Source organism: Protopterus annectens, chromosome 6.part0 (assembly GCF_019279795.1).
Source record: "Protopterus annectens isolate FY-2018-M chromosome 6.part0, PAN1.0, whole genome shotgun sequence".
NCBI lineage: Eukaryota > Metazoa > Chordata > Ceratodontiformes > Protopteridae > Protopterus > Protopterus annectens.
The window spans coordinates 1,922,893,876-1,922,915,735 of record NC_056737.1 but is presented as its reverse complement, the minus strand read 5'-3'; the positions used below and the strand labels follow the sequence as shown (position 1 = coordinate 1,922,915,735).

General features: G+C 40.3%; 1 protein-coding gene across 1 annotated transcript in view; it reads left to right on the top strand.

Moving 5' to 3' along the window:
- The window catches only part of LOC122804987 (unconventional myosin-X-like), a 2,302,513-nt gene that overhangs the window by 1,748,752 nt on the left and 531,901 nt on the right, over nucleotides 1-21,860 (top strand). Inside the window, exon 22 of the mRNA XM_044075233.1 lies at nucleotides 19,703-19,826. Coding sequence (XP_043931168.1) covers nucleotides 19,703-19,826 — 124 coding nt within the window. The remainder of the gene's footprint in view (nucleotides 1-19,702; nucleotides 19,827-21,860) is intronic.

Sequence of the window (21,860 nt, the reverse complement as noted above, 5' to 3'; positions counted from 1 at the left end):
CATGCACACAAACGCACGTGCACACACACACACACACACACACACACACACACACACACACACACATGAGCGAGCACATGCACGTACACACAGTACATCAACAGACTGAATCATGTAAATGTCAAGCTTTTAGACTTTTAGAGCTCATTAAGCTTACCTACTCTTTTAAAAGGTGTTGCCTTGTTCTAGGTGCACATTGCAGTTGTGATGTTTTACATCAACAGATTGTGTGTGTATGTATGTGGGGGTTGCTGTATTATTTCTTCTAGGGTGAAAGTTACATTATGATAGGCAGCATTGCACAACAAATTCCTGGCAGTACATCCTTTTCCTGTCATATGAAATCCCTTGCCAAACCAACTGAGCAGGCCATGTCAACAGTTTTTGAATAGAGAATTTTCTTCTTGGTTCTCTAGGAGTTTAAACTTGTGGAAGGCTTCAGCTCGTCATATACACCAGGCAAGGGTGTAGCCAGACATGCTCTTTGTACTCTGTAAGGTATGGCTTTATTGGGCCATATTATGTCTGTAACTAAATTAATGTCTCTAACAACATGTGTATAGCTTGTTTACAGAGTGGATTGCAAACTAAAACAATATATCTAATATTTTTGACTGAGCAGCTACAAATGTTACACTAAGTGCTTGGTGGGGGAGGAGCAACAGCTTGAGAGATGTGCCCAATTTTCAAATGCCAGATGGGTTGAGGGAGCAGCAATAAGAGTGTCTTGTATATAACACTGAATTCACTGACTGTACACCCCTGCCTGCCCATGTTTTCCTTACTTAAGCCAGGCCCTGAGTTGTCACATAAAGCAAATTCTGCTTGTACAGACAAAAATACTCTTCAAGATCTTCCCTCCATTTTCTGTCATTTAAAGAGTACTTAGTGTAGGCTCGCAGCTCAGATTATTCTAATTACCACCAACAAATCTAATTTCTCTAGTTCAGTCACAGCACCCCAGACACATACTTCTCAACCTGTTAGCACAAAAAAATCTGGACAGAGCCTAAAATAATGGAGGACAAAGATAGGACAGATTTTAAATATTGCCCTTATAAACTTAGAAGGTCATTAGAATAACACAATTTGTGTTGTCTGGACATTTTCTGAAGGATATGAAGTCTGAAACTCAAATGTATGCCATTATTTAATGACTTTAGTTCTCAGTGACTTTCCAGAAAATCAACAATTTTATGAGGAGCAGATGAAAAATATGAAGCAAAAATCTGGACATTCAGCAAATATCTGTACAGTTGAGAGCTATGCCTGGACATATCAACTTTGAGCGACCTCTTTTCATAGAACCACAGTGACCTGGTTTATGCAAACCTCAGGTTCATGAAATTCCATGGCTGGATGCTGAACAAATTGCCTTAACCATGTTTAACATGTAAGATGCAATTTTGCATATTCTGACCTGATAAAATGTTAATAAACTCTCTTAATCTTCTAAGGGGGATTTGCTTTTAGGTAGCTTCTAAGGATTTTTTTCTCCTGTTCTTGTCAGCTGTCTTTCATCTTTGACTGTTTGTTGTTCCTGTCAGGGACAAGTCTGTTTTAACAGTTGCAGTTCATCTGTTGGCAGTTTCTTCCTTTCATGAGTTTGTGGCTTGAATGCAGTACATTTCATTTCGGGAAATACACACACAATCCTCTACCAGAAAGCCAGTTCATGGTTTAGATTTGTATTTTATACTGTGGTTTTTGGCTATTCTCTCTGATTTTTTGTGTTAAGTGGAGTTGACATTATCTCCTGAAAAGCAAGATTTTTATAAATATCAGCTTCTCTCACAGAACAACTTCAGGCCATATGACATGAACTGCACCTCTTCTGGGCTTCTGTTTGGACAGGATCTGCACTGCTTGTCATGATGAAGGCATTGTCCACAGTACCCCCCTTCCTACTCTTCCTGTGGCACTGTAAGGTCTATCCCAGGACATCCTAGCAGTAGGTCATGCCTGGTTCACCTCCTTCTCCTAGGGATACCTAGGAGGCATATTCACTAGGTATCTGTACAACTGCAGCCGACTTCTTTTGACATAGAGGGGCTGCAGAGGCTTTCTAAATCCTTTCAAATTGTTGAGCTACTTCCTCTGTTATGGAGATAGAGCCCAGGAAACCTGTTATTTCTGCTGCTTTTATGTGTGATCTCATTCTTGCAGCTATTACCCAAGACTTGTGACCGTAGGTGAGAATGGCAATGCAAACTAACCAGAACACTAAACAGTAAGTTTAGCAGTTAGTTTGTTTGTGTCTTTCGGCTTTTCCCAGTTAGGGGTCGCCACAGCGGAACTCCAGCCCGCTAATGATTGGTAGTTGATTTTTACATGTCGAGTTACCAGCCCTGACACACAACCTTCAATGAAGGTACGCCCATTCACGCATATCTCCACGCAGAAGACGCTCTAGCTGAGAATCGAACCGGACAGCGTCTTACTGTGAGGCAACAACGCTAGCACAGAGGATTAATGCTATGAGCTGTTAAAGAGCTGCTTCATGTAAGTCCATAGTTAATTATCTCACCCTCCATTTGCCTGGTGTTTGCGTCTAAGTTAACCATTGTTCCTGGATCACACCTGAAAAGGACTTGAGCCCAGTGACCTTACCTAGTTAACAAATAATTAAGTAAAAACTGAAAGCTTAATTTTGTGATTCGCTTGACTCCCACATTCTGGTGCAAAACTGCAGTACTGCCACAAAAGTACTAATCCACTGTTCCCTTTACTCTCATTTATGACCAAACCCTAAGATTCCTCCACTCTCTCTTTAGAGAGCTAGTCCCTTTCAACTGTAGAGAACAATTAACTATGCTTTGGGAGAAAAACAAAGCTTCTGCTCTGAGGAGGTGATTTTCAACTCTGTTACTTCATACTCTGCAATGAGCCACTTTGTAGCATATTGGAGATCAGTCTTTTGAAACGAAGAAGAGACGCTGCAAACAGTAAAGATGCAACTCTCACTTCCCCGAACTGGGTATAGACTGGGGCTGTGCCTTTATATCCCATTCATGAAAATCGTAAGCAGGAGGGGGAAACGAGAACCATCCTTATCAGAATTCTCTGCCACTTTGAATATATTCAGCTTAATGCTTAACTTGCAGACAACTCTTGCCCCACGAAGGTAGAAACCAAATGACTTGCAGCATCCCTTGTACCCTGCAATGTTGTATAACCTTCCACAAAAAATATCAAGGTACACCATCGTATGCCTTTGCCACATCCACAAACTCGTGGTGTGTACTGGCACACTCCCACTATGCTTCAAGTATGTGTGTACAGGCATTCGGTCCACTATGTCATGGCCAAGGCAGACACTGCAGTGTTCCCACTAAGTCAGCGGATTAGCAGTCAGATGAGGATTCATTTCCAGCACAGTGCCATAGGTCATTCCAAGGAGGTTTTGGAAGTAAGCCATCCAGTGATAAACAATGAAGAGGCAGGGGCACTGCACAGGCTTTTGTCTGCAATGGTCAAGAACAGTGACCCAAATTGGGGGTACTGTATGGAGGTTGAAGGAAAACTCAGAAATCCTGAACCAGATGGGCATACCTGGCTTTGAGGAGGCAGTACCAGAAGCAACTGAAAGACATTAGTTCATTTTTATAGCTGAGGCCATGTGGTTGTAGAACTAAAGATCAGATCAGACATGTTTGAAGACACTGGATAGTTCAGGTGTCATGGATAATTTGCCTTTTCACTGTTGCCTGGGAGACTGATTCTGCATCACTAGATTGTCAGACTGGGGTGCTGTTACTGCCATTTAATTACTGGACCATTTAGTGTGAACACTAGTAAAATTACTGGCTGAGAGAGAAGTGAGGTCTGTCCCTATACCTCCGGACTTCAAATTACAATAACTGCGCTTGCACACAGTAGAACAAAGCTAGCATATTTCAGCAAAACAATCCGGTGATGAAACGGAATCACTGAACTGAAAGATTATATTTCTGCTATGGGTAAATGTTACAGGTTGACTAGAAGCTGGTGCATGGGTAGGGCTTTACTGAGTCTCCAGGTAATTTTATTTCAAGAGTTTGAGAGATTGCTTTAGTCATGAAGAGGTATGAGTGATGCATGGCATTTGTTAGTGTGAGATATAGTACCATGCATGTATTTTTGTGTGTATTCAGCTCAATGGCCTTAAATGGACAGTGTAGTCTACCCCCTATTATGCCATCACAATTTCTTTCTCCCTTGATATGAGGCCTGTCTCTCCAGTCTCTGTAAATATGCTTTCTTTGAAGTTAAACATTATTTATTTCCCTTTTCCCCATGTTTGTGTGACCGTGAAGGTAGTATATTTAAAGATTGGGGTACAGGGGATTCTGTCCCGTGTAAAAGCACTTAAAATGTTATAGCTGACTTTATTTGCCATCATAAGCAGCTGCAGCAGTGTGGTATTGTGAGCAAGAATTGAGCTTAAGTGAGCTTGTTTGTGATGACCTCCAGTCAACCCATGTTTTTAAACTGCATGCAGAACAGGTACATGTTCTTGAAGAGTATGCCTGTAGAGAGACTAAAACTAAGCACTAGTGGTTAAACATAGGAGAGAAGAAAGAGTATTAATTGTTGCATAATTGAACTGAGATGCTTGGTCCATTTACAGGGTCATTAAAGGTGAATAGTTTACTCCAAGCAGATAGATAGCCCACATCTCTGTAGTCCTCAGTTGCTTTGCAATTGGACACTTTTGGAAAGCGATTGTCTCACAAGAGGCTACAGACAAATTCTAGGGCTTAGAGAAGCCACATAACTGTCAAGAGGCCATGCAAAAAGGATGAAGCTGCCCATCGTACCGTAGTTCTACTAAGACTGCAGAGAGGAGGATGAGACAAACGAGAAGAGCTGGGCTAAGACATGGGTAAGGATGGAGGCAGCAATTGGGGGGAGATGGAAAGTGGTAGAATAAAGCAAGTTGGAAAGGATGAAGGTTATAAAAAGTGCAACTTTGAAGGAGAGGTAGATGGGGAAAATCTAAGAAAAGCAAGTATGGTTGAGAGATATGCAGATGTGTAACAGGAATTAGCCAAGGGTTACACAGAAAGATCTGTGGGGATACTGTTGTAGTGTAGAGGAAAATTTAAGATAACCCTCTAAGTGAGAGTGTAATATGTTAGGACATTGACCATCACTGATTGAAAAATAGGTCCAATTATACACACACACATGCAGAGAAAGTCATCTGCTTACGCACTTAGAGTCATAAAAGTGGAAAGATATCCGATCTCATATGGGACTCAAACTTTTCCAGTGCACTGTACCGATATCGCATCCGCTGGATCAGCAAGAACCTCTGTACAGTTTTCAAAGATAAGTCATTCAGCTATGTCAGTTGATGTAATTTTTCTGTTATATAAAGTATTGCTCATTTTAGAGGGTCTTCTGTGTTACCCCTGAGTTGCAGTTTCCATGGAGCTTATTACATTGTAAGCAAGAGTATAAGAGGCTTGGATCCCAACATGGGAAATGTGTGTGTGTGTGTGTGTGTGTGTGTGTGTGTGTTTGTGTGTATGTGAGGGGGTTACCCCTTGACCTTTGTCCCCTTGTCATCTAAAAAAGATTGCAAAATTGTTTGCAAATGCAGTTTTCTTGGGTAGACCCTGCATTTGTGCGACTATAGTTCACAAAATTACCCAAAGGCAGTGTATTAGAGCCAGGAAGATAGGTTTTTCATTCAGAATAAGTGTTCAGGAGCTTGAGTACTTGGGTCAATAACTGAGTGAGAGTCCAATGTCACTACTGCCTAAAGTTGTTTTTTGCAATCCACAGGAACAGCTCAGTGTCTCCCATTCCTTCCTTCCTTTGTGGGGGCAAGAGCCCACCAGCCCAGTTATTCCTTGGTGGAGGCAGAAGTCAGGCTGTAGGGTACTCTCAGATCCTGTGGATTGTCCTATAGCCACTCTCCATGCCTTTGGATGTACATGCACACTTCTACTCGTGCAATCTCCAGAGCAACTGGCACACCACCTGCAGTGCAGGCATAGTAGGCTCTCCATGCTGTAGTAATACAACTGCATTACTTTAAATGCCACCAGTGCAGTGAGTTAAGCTACCTCTCTCTCCCTTTGAAGGGCGAGCCAGTGTCAATCATTCATTGCCATCCTCTCCAGCCCAGACCCTCCGGTGCCCATGCTTGTAGTTGAACCCAGGTCATCTGGGTACATTCAGGACTTTATCCTCTCTGCCAATTAGATGGGTTACCATTTACGTCTTGAGTCAGAGTAGACCTCTGTTAGTTGTAGAGACATGAGAAGGATAAGGATGTATTCCTTTGAGCTTTATTTACATTAGTAGGTAGTCTGCAAGGAGCTATAATCCCCCTTAATAGTCAATGCATTTAAAGGGCAGTGTATAAAAATCACAGATGTAAGCCTTGCCAGATAACTGACAATCTTTGGTGTTATTTTGGCCTAAAACGCAGACAGACAGCATCCATGTGTAACTAAAGTGGCAAAGGTGCAATTCAAAAGTAGCTTCCAAGTTCATAAATACACAGATGGGCAATATACAAGCTATCATTGGATCTGCTTTGGGGTTACTAATGCACAGATCATGAATGAGCAATGAATAAGCACAAGTAGTTTGAGGGTACATCCCTAAATGGTAAGGCTTTTGGATCAAGCTAGAAAAACTGTAGAAACTGCTGAATCATACTTGGATAGTTATATTTCTGGTACCCTTTCACCTTCATAGATACCCAACTGACTATTAGCAGGCTCCCAATGTCCCTCCTCAGTCTCCAGTTCCCAGAAGTTAAGTCTTCCGTTGAGTCAAATAAGTGTATTTGTGCTGTTACATATACAGGTGTCACAAGTCACGCATCATAATTCAGAAACATTAGTATTCTTAATGTTTATGTAAAGCAAGGTGTACCTTGATTCATCTGACAAGGTGCTGGCAGAAACAATCAAGCAAGACACAGCTCTATGACCAAACTTGAGTCTTTTGTGCTTGGTGTCCATAAGTGCGATCATTTTAGGTTGGTAGACAGGAAAATGAATTGTATTCAAAAATGGGGGTAAAAACATGAAAAAAAGTGGTATTTATAGGTGGGCTAGCTTCATTCCACCCATCAGTATCACAACTGCTTCTGCATGCCATCTCTGTGGTAGCTGTGTCTTGGAGAAACATACATTTTTTAAAAGACCATAATCTAAATCATAAAATGCAAGACCTGATATTTGCACATTAGGGATCGCTTGAGTGCTGATCACTATTGAGTTGAAGTGTACAAGCCTGGCACCCTACAAACACCCTTTATAACAGTTTTAGATCAACGATTGATTTTTTTCTTGAAGTGAGTTTATGTATGGGGTAATAGGTAGGCTGGTCAGGATGCAGCAAAAGTTTGTACTCCTTTTTAATAGAAAAACCCTGCAAACTATTAATTGTGCAAGAAGTTAGTAGAAATAAATTAGTATATTATTTCAACACTTCACCCCAGTATCTGCCAACTTTCAGATTTCATTCCTTTTCAAGGGCTTTGGCATTTATGCAGCCATCAGAGTTTTCTTGCTTGTCCCATTGTTTCTGCAACTGCTCTGACCTCTTCCACCATAGCAGCAAATGTGGCACGTGCTTCATATTTTGTGTGCATGCTGCTATATACATGGCCACCCAGGGTACAGCACTAACCATTGCTTGGTGATTCTTGCACTGAGCTGCCCTAGTGCATCCTGATACATTCTCCTTGCCTACACTAACAGTATGTTGAGCCAGGCAGCCTTCCCTTCCCCAGGATGGATGATGTAGTGTCACCCCTCACAATCACACACTGTCTGTTTGGTTCCCCTAGTGCCCATTCACTAGCCAATCCCTGGGTCATCTGGGTCACAGACATGGTTAACAACTCTGTTACAGAAATGGCTGGAGGAAATGTCAGTGTTATTAATCAGCCATGCATTAGGAAGGGGCACTGATTACATTTATCCAACCTAGATGTAGTTAATGTGCAATGCAGAGGTTTGCTTGTGATCTGAAAGCTTTATCTTTACTTGTCTTAATTTCTCTTCCTAAATTAATGAGGGTGAGCAGTGCAAATCCCTGATATAAGCAGCAGCTGTGTATTGCAGCATACATGTCTTCAGTTCCATGAGCTGAAGGTACATCAGAACACTGTACATTTTTTTACGCTAATAGTTCTATACAATATGCGCAGAATAGTATAAATGCAAGTTAGGCAGTAGTTACCAAGACTGTGTAATAGTATTAGATGTGTAAGTAGTTAATTTCAGTAAAGGTTCATAAAATGCAGTAATTACAACTTGTTACATAGGTATAACAACCCAGAAGCAGCTGCATATGCTCTAGTAACTACAGTATGTAATCTAGGACTAGGAGTGAGCAAATAAGGTTTTACCTGTGTCTGGTTCATAAACCTGTTAAGGAGACAGTAGCCAGAGGTACTGGTCACTGCCAGTATGACACAACAGAAGTCACACCATTTCAGAAAATGTATGCTCCAGTAACTGCAGTATGTAATCTAGGAATGAGCAAGTAAGCTTTTACCTATGTCTACTCTCTAAATGTCTTAGAGAGACAGTAGCCAGAGGTCCTGCTTACTGCCACTGTTAACACCCTACTATTGCACTGTTTCAAAGAAATTATATACAAGCAAATACATTTCATGAGTCTAAGAGATTTTACAAAAAAAATAGTCACAGCGCTGACCGTATAATTTTAGTGTCTGACTACTGGAAGAATTATTAGCAGATTTGTAGTTCAATAGGACTCTAGTACTGCCTACTACAATTTATGGACAGTAGTTTAGTTTTAGAGGAATATCATGAGCTACTTTAACAAGCGTATAGCAAAATACAGATATCCTTCATAACCTGGCACTAGGTGCAGGGGAAGGGGAATTTGAATATAAGACAGTAGTAGACCCAAATGGTTTGTGGGTAACAGTTTACCTGTTGCTGTAATGTTTGGAATGTTTTGTAATCGGTGCAGTAGTTAGTGGTAGACTGTAGCAGTGCAAATGGATGATTTCCATGCCACATTAAGTGTTAACCCCAACTTCCGTGGTGGTTCAGCGGTAGCGTTGTTGCCTCACAGCAAAGAGGTTTTTCCATTCGATTCTCAGCTTGGGTTCAGAGTGCCTTCTGTGTGGAGTCTGCATGTCCTCCCCGTGGTTGAGTGGGCGTTTGAAAGGCATGCGTTGAATAGGCTTGCCTTCGTTGAATGTTGGGCGTCAGGCTGGCAACTCGACACCATAAAAAACAACTGCCAATCATTAGCGGACTGGAGTTCCGCTGTGGCGACCCCTAACCTGGAAAAGCTGAAAGACAAACAACAGTAAGTGTTAACCCTATTTGGAACACTTCAAACTGAGCTGCACCACTGCATGCTGATGTAGTAAGTTTTAGGTCTGAGCATTTGAAGTAGAAAACTATTCAATTCATGAAGGAGTTTTTGGCTTTAAGTATGTAGTGCTACGTGCATGCTGACAAAACACTGGTACCACCATATTGCCCTGAGTTCTGGAAATATCACACTAATTGCTAGCTGTTCCTGTTGTAAAATAATTACTTCAGCATTTCAGGCAGCACAAGACAGATTTTGATAGATGGGTATCAGACCTGTCAACTGTTCCTATTGTGGATGAACATATCTATTTTCAGGCCTGATTTATTCCTTTTTGGAGGCATGTCCCTGTTTTGAGACTTGATTTACTCCTTCACATGATTTTATGAATCCCCTCTAATCACATGTGAGTTATGAAGTTATACAGAAAACTACATTACATGATCAACATAATAGTGACACCAGTAATTTAAAGAAAGTGGGTACATTTTACATTTCCCTTCAGAAGTAAAAATAAATGACGTATAGTATAATTTTTGCCATGCAAATCATTAAAGTCAGACTTTACAACTATGTCTTTGATAATGCAGTTGTATTTTTCCCATTTTTTTTGTCACACACTGTTTTTTAAACGTGTTTTTGCATCATGTCCCCACATCTCTAATGGAACCAGGAAGTCTCATGCTATTTGGTATTCAAATTTTATGCTAAGTAGATGTCCAGACTTTTGGCAGTGATGTACCTACTTCTCAAGGGTCTTTGTACGTATTTTCAGTGTGTGCAGCTTCAAAGGTATCATGGGCTTTTGAGGACTTAAGTATTGTGCAAGGCTGCAGCATACCTCTCAACTGTCCCTGATTTTTCCAGAATGACCTTGATTCTGTCTCATATTTCTGCACTGTTCATCTTAAAATTTTAGATTTCCTGGTAAGTCGCTGAGGATTACAGGCAGTCAGTAGTGCCAGACATTGTATTTCTTATTGTTTAGAAAATGCATGCTGATGCAAAACCTGCTTTATTAACTTTATAAGTGAATTAGAGTAATAGAAAAATATTCCTGATTTTTGTGCCTTTGTTTCCCCTCTATTACTTTTGGCTTAGTTCTGTGCAGAATTCCAGAGCAAAAAAGTTGAGATGTATGGGCTGTAATGGCGTTTGCTATTCAGTGTATTCTGCAGTTCAGCTTGGTATACATTCCTTCCTAGGCTGGTCACAAGAACATTGCTGAAGTACAGTTTGTTTTATTTATGGCTGGGAAGGCTGGTCCAAAGACACTTTTCAGCTACTACCTGGGCCAGAATGGCAAAACATAATAGTAAAACTAGAACATTTACATCCACAGTTATCCAGTACAGTTATAGAGAGTATTAATGTTATAGAGTTCAAAAAGCAGAGAGAGGTAATTTCTGCATTAAAAGTACAAAAGTGCAGTAGTAATGCTGTAATATGCAGTTTCAAATATAAGTTCGAAGACCGAAAGTAGCAGAATTTGTATCCATTATCGGTGAAATATTTGCAGGCTGTGCCGATATGAAGCTGGTAAAAAAGTGTTGCTTTAAATTCTGATAGACATTGTGCCTCTAAGATCAAGGGGGCAGACTGTTCCATATTGCTGTTCCAAGTCTTAGAAAAAGCCCTTTCACCGTAAGTTGTTTTAGATGGTAATCTATACAGTGAGGTGTGATTAGACTGAGAATTTCTAAGAGAGTTGTCTGGTTCTTTGATTTGAAAGAGTCTTTTTAGAGGGGGCCAGTATCCTTCATGTAGAACTTTGAATATTAGTGTGCTAAGTAAGAAGGTGGCCTTTTCAGTTATTGGGAGCAAATTCTCTTTCTGTAAGAAAAGACAGTTATGAGTATAGTTGCATGCCAGTAGGACAAATCTGCAAATTTTATTTACAGTGGTTTGAAGAAGTTTTGTATTGTAGGAAGGACAGAAGGCAAGTAGCAGTAAGGGTGCATTCCAGTTTTGGAAGGAGAACATTTTTAGCCATGGCCATCTTATCTGTAGGTATAATTAGGTGAGAATTTTTATAACAAAGCTTTAGTTGAGAGAGTACTTTGTGTAATAAAATCTGTGTGTGTAGAGAAACTCTGGGGGGGGGGATCCATTGTTATTCCTAAGGGTTCATATGTTCATAGGTAAGTACTAGGCTAGCTGCCTGAACAGGCCATTTTATGCCTAGCCAAGGTCCGTTTTTGTCCACGAAGTAACCTATTACATACGCTTATAGACTGGTCATATCCACCCCATGGTTGATAGTTATATATTACCCCTAATAAAATTAACTATAATCATACCATAGATAATTTGAGGACCCATGCAAGGGTTAAAGCATTTAGAAACTGCCTCTGTCTATTAGTAGTAAAGGGAGCAATCCTGGGGTAAATTTTCTGTTTCCAATCCATAAATCTGTTACATTTGAAAATGGACAAGGATGAAATTTGTTTTATGTGGATGGGGAGTCTGTCCTCCCCTCCAAACCATTCTGTTGATATTGTCGAGGAGATTTAGGTCCCTAGACCAAGTACTTCTGATGCCATTTGACTTGCTGATGTGCAGTAAATCCATCAGTAGTGGTACAGAGTGCCATGTATGCCAGAAGCAGGTCACCTCTTAGCTGTCTGTAGAGTACAGTGACAGGGCTTTGAGTTGGTCCATGCAGGACATGTTGAGGCTTTGTATCATTTTAGTAAGGCATCTCAATGGGAGTTCCAGTTGTTGCATGTGTCTGGACTGATTAATCTCAGAGGGAGCATTATATTCAGTGATTGAATTATATAGAATTATTCATGTTCTACAACTCCTAGTATATTATGTAAATGTGGTATTGTGATTGCAAGTGAATGAGTTTAAGTGGGATGAAAATATCATGACATTGTTTTTGTGTTTGTGGTTAGTTAACAGTTGATTAGTCCAGTGACAGAGTTTGTTGAAGGAGTCTTGTACCTGGTTTGTAAGGAATGAAGACATTGATAGGAAAAGGAGGGGGATATCTCTGTACAGAACCATGTCCTTAATTAATGAAGGAAGTGGTAGGAGAAGGTTGGGAAAAGCAACAGTACCAATAATTTATTTACAGTTATGAACTTTGCACCAAGGTATTCATTCACTTATCTATTTGGTTTAATTGAGCCTTGTTAGTCACACAAGGCCAATGGTTTATTTTAAGAAAGACTGAAGGTGGTATTCATATTGACTAATGGCAAACTGGGTCCTTGGTTTGGCAGTTTCATCCAAAATGCACCAACCCACTGCTGCACTGCAGTACATTATTGTAACATGAATTCAGGCATCTGATTTAACAGAATTCAGCCTTCTGATATCCTTAGCATCAAAGATGTGTGTTCTACCTAGTACTGTATACACAGGTACATCTACAGTATGATTTCATCCTGTTTCTTTTGGGTTAGCGCAGTGACTCAGTGATTAAAGTTTCTGCCTCACAGCTCCAGGGTCTGAAGATCGACGTTCAGTGGTCACTGTCTTTGTGGAATTTGCCAGTTTCCTTTCATCTCCCAAAAAATATACTAGTTGATTAGTGTACACCAAATTGCCCATATATATATATATATATATATATATATATATATATATATATATATATATATATATATATATGGGTCTACTACCGTAGATCAAAATTACACTATTTCGAAATATGATAGCAGTGTCCCACTAACGCGAAAGTGCACTTCAACGAAAGTGCACTTTCGCGAAAGTCACTAAGTCAAACAGGACATTTTCTGCACTGTGGTGCGGTAGTGATGGACCTTAGGGGTTAGGACTTGGGTGAAGGATAGTGAATAGCTAGTAGGCCAAGCTCTAACTGCACCACAGTACAGGAAATAGGTCCGTAACTACTGCTCAGTTAAGGAAATACAGAACCCTTTGTTCTAGTGACTAGTGGAATACTACTATCGTATTTCGAAATAGTGTAATTTCGATCTACGGTAGTAGACCCATATATATATATATATATATATATATATATATATATATATATATATATATATATAGGCAGTATTTGCCCTTGCTCTTTACTGCCCTGATACTTGTACCTTTTTTTTTTCCACTAGAGATGTGGGTAGCTGAACTGCTGATGGTCAGCTTACTATTAGATGTGTGCCTCATGTGCATATGAATTTGTAACTTGTGATAGACTGCCATACCATCTACTACCAGTTTCTGGCCTTATACTCATTGCTTGCAGAAGTATAATCCGGCTGCTGATGATCCTGAGTTATATAAAATGGTATCGAGAAACAAAATGGCAGGAAATATGTAGCGAGCTAATACAGGAGTGAAAATGTAGTAGTGCTATATATAGAAGTAAAACGTACATGACTGTCACATGAAGACTTAACTGCTGGGTGACTCAAATACGGTTAAATGTAGGTACTACCTAACATTGCTTGGGCACCACAGGCCAAAGGATGTTATTCTTTTTTAAGCTTGATAAAACTGAAGCCGAGGTGTATGCAGCAGTTTCTGCAGTTAAGTGGGTTTTTTTTGGCAATAGAAAGTTGGAGTTGGTAGTAATGATTAAGGTGTTTACCTCACAGACACTCGGTACAGAGCTTCTGACCTTTGAGAGAAATTGGATTTAAAAAGGCCCTCAAAAGCAGCTAGAGTACTTATCTACCCATAGACAGTAGATGTGATTGAAAAAGGTCCAAAGAACTATCACTGCTTCCCTAATTTAAGAAGCTTAAATGTAACTTTATGCAAGAAAATTAAATTAAGGGGCAGAGAGAAATGTCAGAAAAAGGCTATTGAAAATTCTAATTCCTTTCTTTGCCTCCTAAATTGATTACATTTGGGTACTGTAATTTAAGTAGTTCTGCTGGCTTGTTTTCTAAGAAATTCCTGGAATGTCAAATACCACATTTTCATGAAAACATGTTTTTGAGAGAGAGTTTCTATTTTAGCTTTTCCATTTTCCTGTTTATTTTCAGATGTATTTGTTAGCTGTCATTCATGTATACTTATGGTCTGAGTTTATCTATATTTTTCCTTTAGAAACTGTTAACATGCAACACGGATGTGGTTGAAACAGCACTACAAATGTGCATGCATAATGGACAGCACTTTTTCATAGAAAATGTGGTAAACAAGATGCGACTTAAAATTATGTGAACCTTACCAAAGAGTCAGTGTTTGAAAACAGTTGCTGCCTTTATCCCCCCCCCCCCCGATTACCTGTACTCCCTCACATAAGATACTTTGTGTGCTAACTGCTTAAATAATAATTTTTAAAACTACAACCACCCTGCTACAGGCTCCATGAAGAGTTCAGTGTCTCTGCAACTTAACACCACTCTTAAGTATTCAGCTGCTGTACCACCTTTGTCCGACCGGTGGATACATTGTTACATGAAAGCGCAGTCTGGGTCTGAACGGTCTCCAAGCACAAGCAGCTAAAGTTAACTTTGTGCATGTGTCTACCTGTTTGAGCTAATATTCATTATCCTTTGGAGAGCACTTTGATTTGGCTCGTAACCAGCCCCCCCCCCCACACTTGCACTCATCTTCCATTTCTCTTGTATCCCCTTCTGTTAGAAAATAGTATCCATTTGTTGTTGTTGTTTGTCTTTCGGCTTTTCCCGGTTAGGGGTCACCACAGCAGAACTCCGGTCCACTAATGATTAGCAGTAGATTTTCACAAACGTCGAGGTGCCAGCTCGACGTCCAGCCTTCAACGAAGGCACGCCTACTTACGCATGTCTTTCGAATGCCACCCAACCGCAGGGAGGACATGCAGACTCCACACAGAAGGAACTCCCCGCACTCCAACCAAGAATCGAACGGGAGAACCTCTTGCTGTGAGGCAATAACGCTACATCTGCACCACCGCAGCTGATCAAATAGTGTGTTTGTTAATTTAAATTGAGACCACAGTAGCCTACTGATACAAGGTTGTCCTGTTCTTCCACCTGAGAATTGGTTAAGAAATGACTTACAGCTTCAGAACAGTCCTTGGTCAATTCTGATTGTTTCTTAAACTCAAACTTGTCTTTGCTTGGATCTTGGCTCATCCCACTCCATTCCCCCTCGCTATGCTCAGGCTCACTCTGCTCCCCTCCCTGCCCCCATATCCCTTCCACCCCCCAATACCTGTAATTTAAACTTGACCTAGCCACACCCACCAGAGTTCAAATCACCAAATCTGCTTAAGTAGTTATAAGTAACCCTTCCCATTACAAATTACTACCTATCTACAATACATTTGCACTCGCACACAGTAGCGACTACCCAATAGAAACATATCCAGTAAACACCCCAAACATCTCGTACATAACTTCTAACACTGAATATGTGACATTATAATCCACCCCTCCTTTGCCAAAACTTCCTACCACATTAACACAAGCTATCTGTATTACCTTCTCAGGTACTCAAACCCATACTTCAAATTTTTACTAATCTACTTAATCCCAAACTCACTCCCCATTGTATCCTGAATAGTCATCATGTCTACCAAACCTCTTTCACTTCTAACTCAAATACTACTACTTATTACCATATCTTACCTAACCTATCTCACCCAACCTCTCAGTGCAAATCACCCACCTCCATTTCATACAACTAACCCAATCTCCATGATGCACACATATTCCTCAACCTGCATATCATCCAGTCTCTACCACTTCAGTAATAGTATGCTTTTCACCTACAAACTCTTACCTAACCACAAAAACTCTATTCACATCTATATTAGATACATCCCCATAAAGCTTACACCTCATAGATTACATACCAAGCAACTCAAATACCTATTCTGCCATCTCAGCTCTATCCGTCTCTCCGGCGACATTCACCCAAACCCTGGCCCTTCTCCCCCATACATTTCAACCTCCCAATCCCATCCTCCTCCCACAACAGGTAAACCCCTCTGTTTCTCAGCTCTAAATGCTCAGAGCGTATGCAGGAAAATTCCTAACCTCCATGCCTGGCTTCTCCATAACCAACCCGATATTCTGGCCATCTCAGAAACCTGGCTCAAACCCCATATAAAAGATTCTGAACTAACACCACCCAACTACTTCATAATTAGGAAAGATAGAGCACATAAAGGAGGGGGAGTCACCCTCCTCTACTCATCATCCCACTTAGTTACCCCTATACCAAACCTATTCCCAAATTTGGCAAGGCAGTACTAATTCCAGCCCTACATCATATAAACAAACATAAACTTATATGCAATCTCCCTTTGTATCCCTCTTGGAGACAATACCTCAGCCCTTGAAGATATTCTGTCTTGATTCTCTAACAACATCACTAATGAAACTATAATCCTGGGTGATATTAACTGGTTAACAATTCAGTCTCCTACAAACTCACTTAATATAAACTTGTACAACTTCACTCAGCTTATTAACTTAACAACTATGCCTTCCAAGAACTTCCTTACTGGAAGCACCCTAGACTGTATTCTAGTTTCTCATCCACATTACATCTCTGATAGTGGCAGTCTGCCTGACCCATTAGGCGACCACTTCCCCACTTTTGCCCACCGTCTTCCCTCCTCCATACAACTAACTCATACCTACACCTTCACTAGCTATTTAAAAAACTTTAATCCTAGCACATTCTCAAATGCACTAAAAAAATGAACTGGAACCCACTAAAAACCCTTCCCCTTAGAAAATGCTGTTACCTAATTGAACTCAGCTTTCCTCAACTTCCTTGCCCCTCTGAAAACAAAATGCATAAGAAGCAATCCTGTACCTCGGCTAACCAAAAATACCTTACTAGCCATGCGATTCCAGGATAAAGCCTGGAAAAGCTACTTTAAAAATAAAACGATCAGCACCCTTAATGAATTTAAAACACTTCGTAACAAAGTAAAAAAACTTATCTCGGACCGCAAAGCCTACTTCTCTACACTCCAAACCAACCATAACACAAACTCCAAAACAAAATTCTGGCATGGAATCTCCTCCCTTCTCAGCCATGACAAAAATGAAAACCCCTGCCGTGATCCAGATGCCTCTGACTTGGACTTAACCACCCAATTTAACACTTTCTTTATCGATTCATTAAGTAAACTTGTATCATCCTTCACCTCCCATTCGGCTTCCGCACCCTTATTTCCACCTATCCCTCCCTGCCCTAGCATCTCCTGCTCCCAACCTCCTCCTTTCTCCTTCAATCCCAACCCCTTCTCTATAGCCACCATAAAAAAAAATGTCTACTAACATTGAAACCCGGCTCCAATGCCCTTGATGATATACCCTCATATTTCTTAAAAGTTGCAGCAGAAGGCATAGCTCTTCACATTTGCATTCTTATAAATTGATCTGTTGCTGAATGTCAAGTTCCTCAGCACTGGAAAAAGGCCTTTATTATTCCACTCCATAAAGGTGGTAATAGCAATATCACAAATGTTCAACCTATCACTATCTTATCTCCCATTTCTAAACTTCTCGAAAAATGCATCCATGTAAAACCTATACCTTATCTCATACACAACCAACTTCTAACCTCCTACTCAACATGGTTTCAGACCTGGCCACAGCACTACCACAGCTCTCCTCTCCTTCCTAGAAACAGTTAATAAGGCCCGTGCCACTGGCCACATCGTGTCCACTCTCCTCCTTGACCTCTTTAAGGCATCCAGCACTCTCTCATAACCTTTTCACTAAACTCTCAAAACTAAATATGTCCCAATCCTCTGTTAACTGGTTTACCACTTACCTCTCCAACAGGCAACAAGCAAGTCAGATGGAAAAAAAACACCTCCCCTTTTCTCAGTACTTCACAGGTGTCCCCCAGGGTTCAATTTTAGGCCCCATTCTATTCAATATATTCATAAACCATTTCTACCAAGCCATCCCAAATACCAGCCTTGTCCAATATGCCGATGATTCAACAGTAATATGCTCTGCCTCTTCTATATCCACCCTAGTTAAATTAACCCAAGATGCCTTCTCCACTGAGCAATGGATGATGGACAACCATCTAGCCCTCAGTGCTACTAAAACTAAACTCATGATATTTACTGCTTCCAAAACCACCACCATAGATATAACCTAATTCTAAGTCCCCAGTCAAAATAGTACTCCTCTCGAAATAGTCTCTAATGCTAAACTACTAGGAGTACTGATCGATGACCAGCTAAAGTTTGACAATCTACAAGTAAATATAAAAAAAAACACAAAAAAATAGGCATGCTTTACCGTCACAACCGTTACATCTCTGCCTTCACTAGGCTCACTCTCGCCAACACTTACCTTATCCCAGACCTCCTATATGGTGCCTCTTTCCTTACTAACCTGCAATCCTCCCTCAAGACTAAACTCTCCTCTTTTATAATAACAAAATTTGCAACTGGACGTAGATCCACTTCCCATCACTGCACTGCCCTACACCAACTGAATTGGCTTGAGCTGTCCAGTTACCTCATCTATGTTCGACTTGTCCAAACACACAAACTTATTTTGACCCCCTCTCTCTGTCCCTCTCTTGCCACCACCTTTAAAATGCACCAACCAAATAGACTTTTGAGATCTAATTCCCAAAATCTAATTGAACTGCATATACCTGCCTGTCCACCAGGCAAACATCTAATGTCCTTCTCTCTAGCACGCCATTGGAATTACCTCCCACCTCTCATCCACACCACCAGCAGCCTCTCTTAATTCAAAACCTTACTTCACACACACCTAACTTCACTATGGGAATGCTCTTGCTCCCACCCCACATAATCTCCCTACACTGTGGTCCAGGGAAGTAAATACTGTGGGAAGAAATAGCCATGGAATTGTTATGGCTAGGCTTGTATAGGCCTTAGGGCCGATAGACTAGTACCAACCTATGAACCTACACTATAGCTACTCTCTCTAAACTATAATTCATAATAGCCTCCCATAGTTTTGTACCCCTAATAAACTCTAGTAATTAGCATAACTTCTAGAATGGTACAGTTCAGTAGCCTAGAAGTTAACTGTATGAACTAGCATAACTTAAAAAAATTTAGACTGTTTCTGTAATTGCATTGTGCTAATATGTTAAACTGTTAAAAACTGCGACTGTAAATATTACACTTATTGCATTGTACTAATATGTGCACTCTACTATGTGTTTTTCTATTTGTTTAATTTTGCTTCATTTGTGCACATTGCATTTCTCTAATAACTTAGTCGTATGTTAAATCTGTAATTTGTAATTTTCTGGAGGTTTTTTCCCCAGGACTCCATTGAAAATGGACTCCTTGTGGCCCAATGTACTATCCTGGCAAACAAGAAATAAATAAATTGCTTATATTTGCAACTCTCTACTACCTGTCTTGTCCTTAATCTTCTCAGGATATCTGTAAATTTTGTAAGTAGTATGCTTTTGTTGTAATATGGTTTCACTTATGTCATACATACACTTTATTTGTTTGCAGTTCATGGACAGTGAAGAAGAGGGAGATGTCTGCAATGACACAGATGAGGAGTTCTCCATTAGTAGAGTAACTATGTTCAATGGTATGGGACCTCCTTACTTCCACAGCTACCTGTACATGAAAGGTGAGTATCCTTATTAATTTATCATTTGGAACTTGTTTAGTAACCAGGCAGAGAAGTATGGCAGCATCATTATAAAATAAAAATAGTGTGTACATTGCTGACACTGTGACAGAAACAGTTTCACTTAAAATGCTTATTGAAATAGTCACCCATTCTGTTGATTATTCCAGCAGCACTGCCATCGCTGGTTTCTTTCAGCTAGAAACAGTGTATCACTTGCTTTGTAGTATTTTGCTGCACTACTTTTTGTCACTATAGTCTGTTCAATATACAGCAACTGCCTGTTTGTGGGAACAACGAATGCAGACGGAATAGTGTCAAATTAGTAGTGGTGCAACACATGCAAGATATCTGTATTGGAAATATACTAGTGCATTTGACAACGTGAAGGCAAATTCACTGCAGGTATTACTGATCCATAAAATAGTTAGGAGTGCAGTCTCATATGGTCTTGGGTGCAGTGTTATCTATAAATCTGGGCAGAGCAGTTTGTTAAAGCCTAACTGGTCAAAGTTGAATAAAGCCGTTCACCACAAGTGTTTATGGTGAAGTTGATGAGGCCGCTACTCAGACACCCTTTTTCAAGCAGTTGGATAAGCTGTTGCATGTGTTGGTATTTTATTTATAAGAATCAACCTATTAATATTTCATAATATGTATTATTTTGTGAGAATGCGTGTACTGTTACTAGAATACATATCCTTATGGGCTTCGTATGTTTGTTCTGCAGAATTACTTTGTAACCAAGGATTTTACTCTTAAAACATGCTGTCTGCAGTGGGACTTACTAGGATGATATGTTCATTTTTTTCCAGATCTCATGCTCCAGCTCTACCCATTAGATTACCCATGGCCCTTAAGCAAGGAATAACAGACTGATACCAGCTTTTTCACTAAGCATTTGGAACTCAGTTTTGAGTACATCCCCAATACTTTCAGTCCTGTTTTATTTTTCCAAGTTTGCATTGCATTCTTGCGACTATTTTTTGTAAAAATGATAAAACTTCTCAGACCAGCCATTGCCTTCTCCTAGGCCCAGCTTCTGCAGTTCTCATAACATCCTCTCAAGTCCTGGCTTAATTGGAGATTGACATCTTTGAGTAGGTTCTGCAGACCCCCACGCCTTAAGAAGTGGAAGTTTTTTTTTTTCCCTACCCAGGTTTGTCCTGCACACTGTGCAGGTTATGTACTACATATGTTGAACCAGGTTTTAGATCTCCCAATGTAGCACCATGTGAAGGAATCTCATGTGATTTAACTGTACTTCCCTGGTCTGTTAGGACCACAGTTTCAGCTATTGTCCCACAGGTTAAGGTAATTTTTCAGCCATTTTGGAGGCTGCTGTGCTTCATTTATGCCTAGCAGAGTTCCTTCACTAGATTGGTCCAGTGATCAGTAGTGTCCTTTTATTTTCCTTAGTTTTGCCACCTGTTAACATTTTGCTACCTTGTAATGGCTCAAATGACATTGGCTATCCAAACATAAGGATTTCTTGTGAAGATAGAATCTGTTTTAGAGAAATAACTCTCTGTAGATTGTATGTGCACTTCCAGCTCAGATTTTACCTGACAAGGATGCATAAGTTCAGGAAACTAGAAAAGCAGTTTGTGTCCTTTGCTCCAGGAGTGTAGAGACTTAGAATGGCTAAGCAAACCCTTTCTAATGTCGTTCCTAATTGCTTTGTGTTTTGCTATGGGGCAGCAAACAACCCTTTGAAATATTCTGCTGTTGAAGTGTACTCCATCAAGGGTGAGATGTGTTCCACTGCTTGCTTTATACATGCTTCCATTGCATACATTTTTGGCATGGACGCTAGATAATGAGTTCACACCTTCACTGGGTATTTTTGTCTGAACTATGGCTCCAGGACTTGGGCCTCCTTTAGTATATCAGGGCTTTAGGAATCCTTGCATTTAGACTTTCCTCTGGCTCCAACTTGACAAGAAATGTAATTTTTCACTGTTTGGGATTCTTGCGTCTGCTGAAGGTGTCTCAGTTCAGATGTTTCTGTGTTAAGGTTAGGGTAGCCTTGAA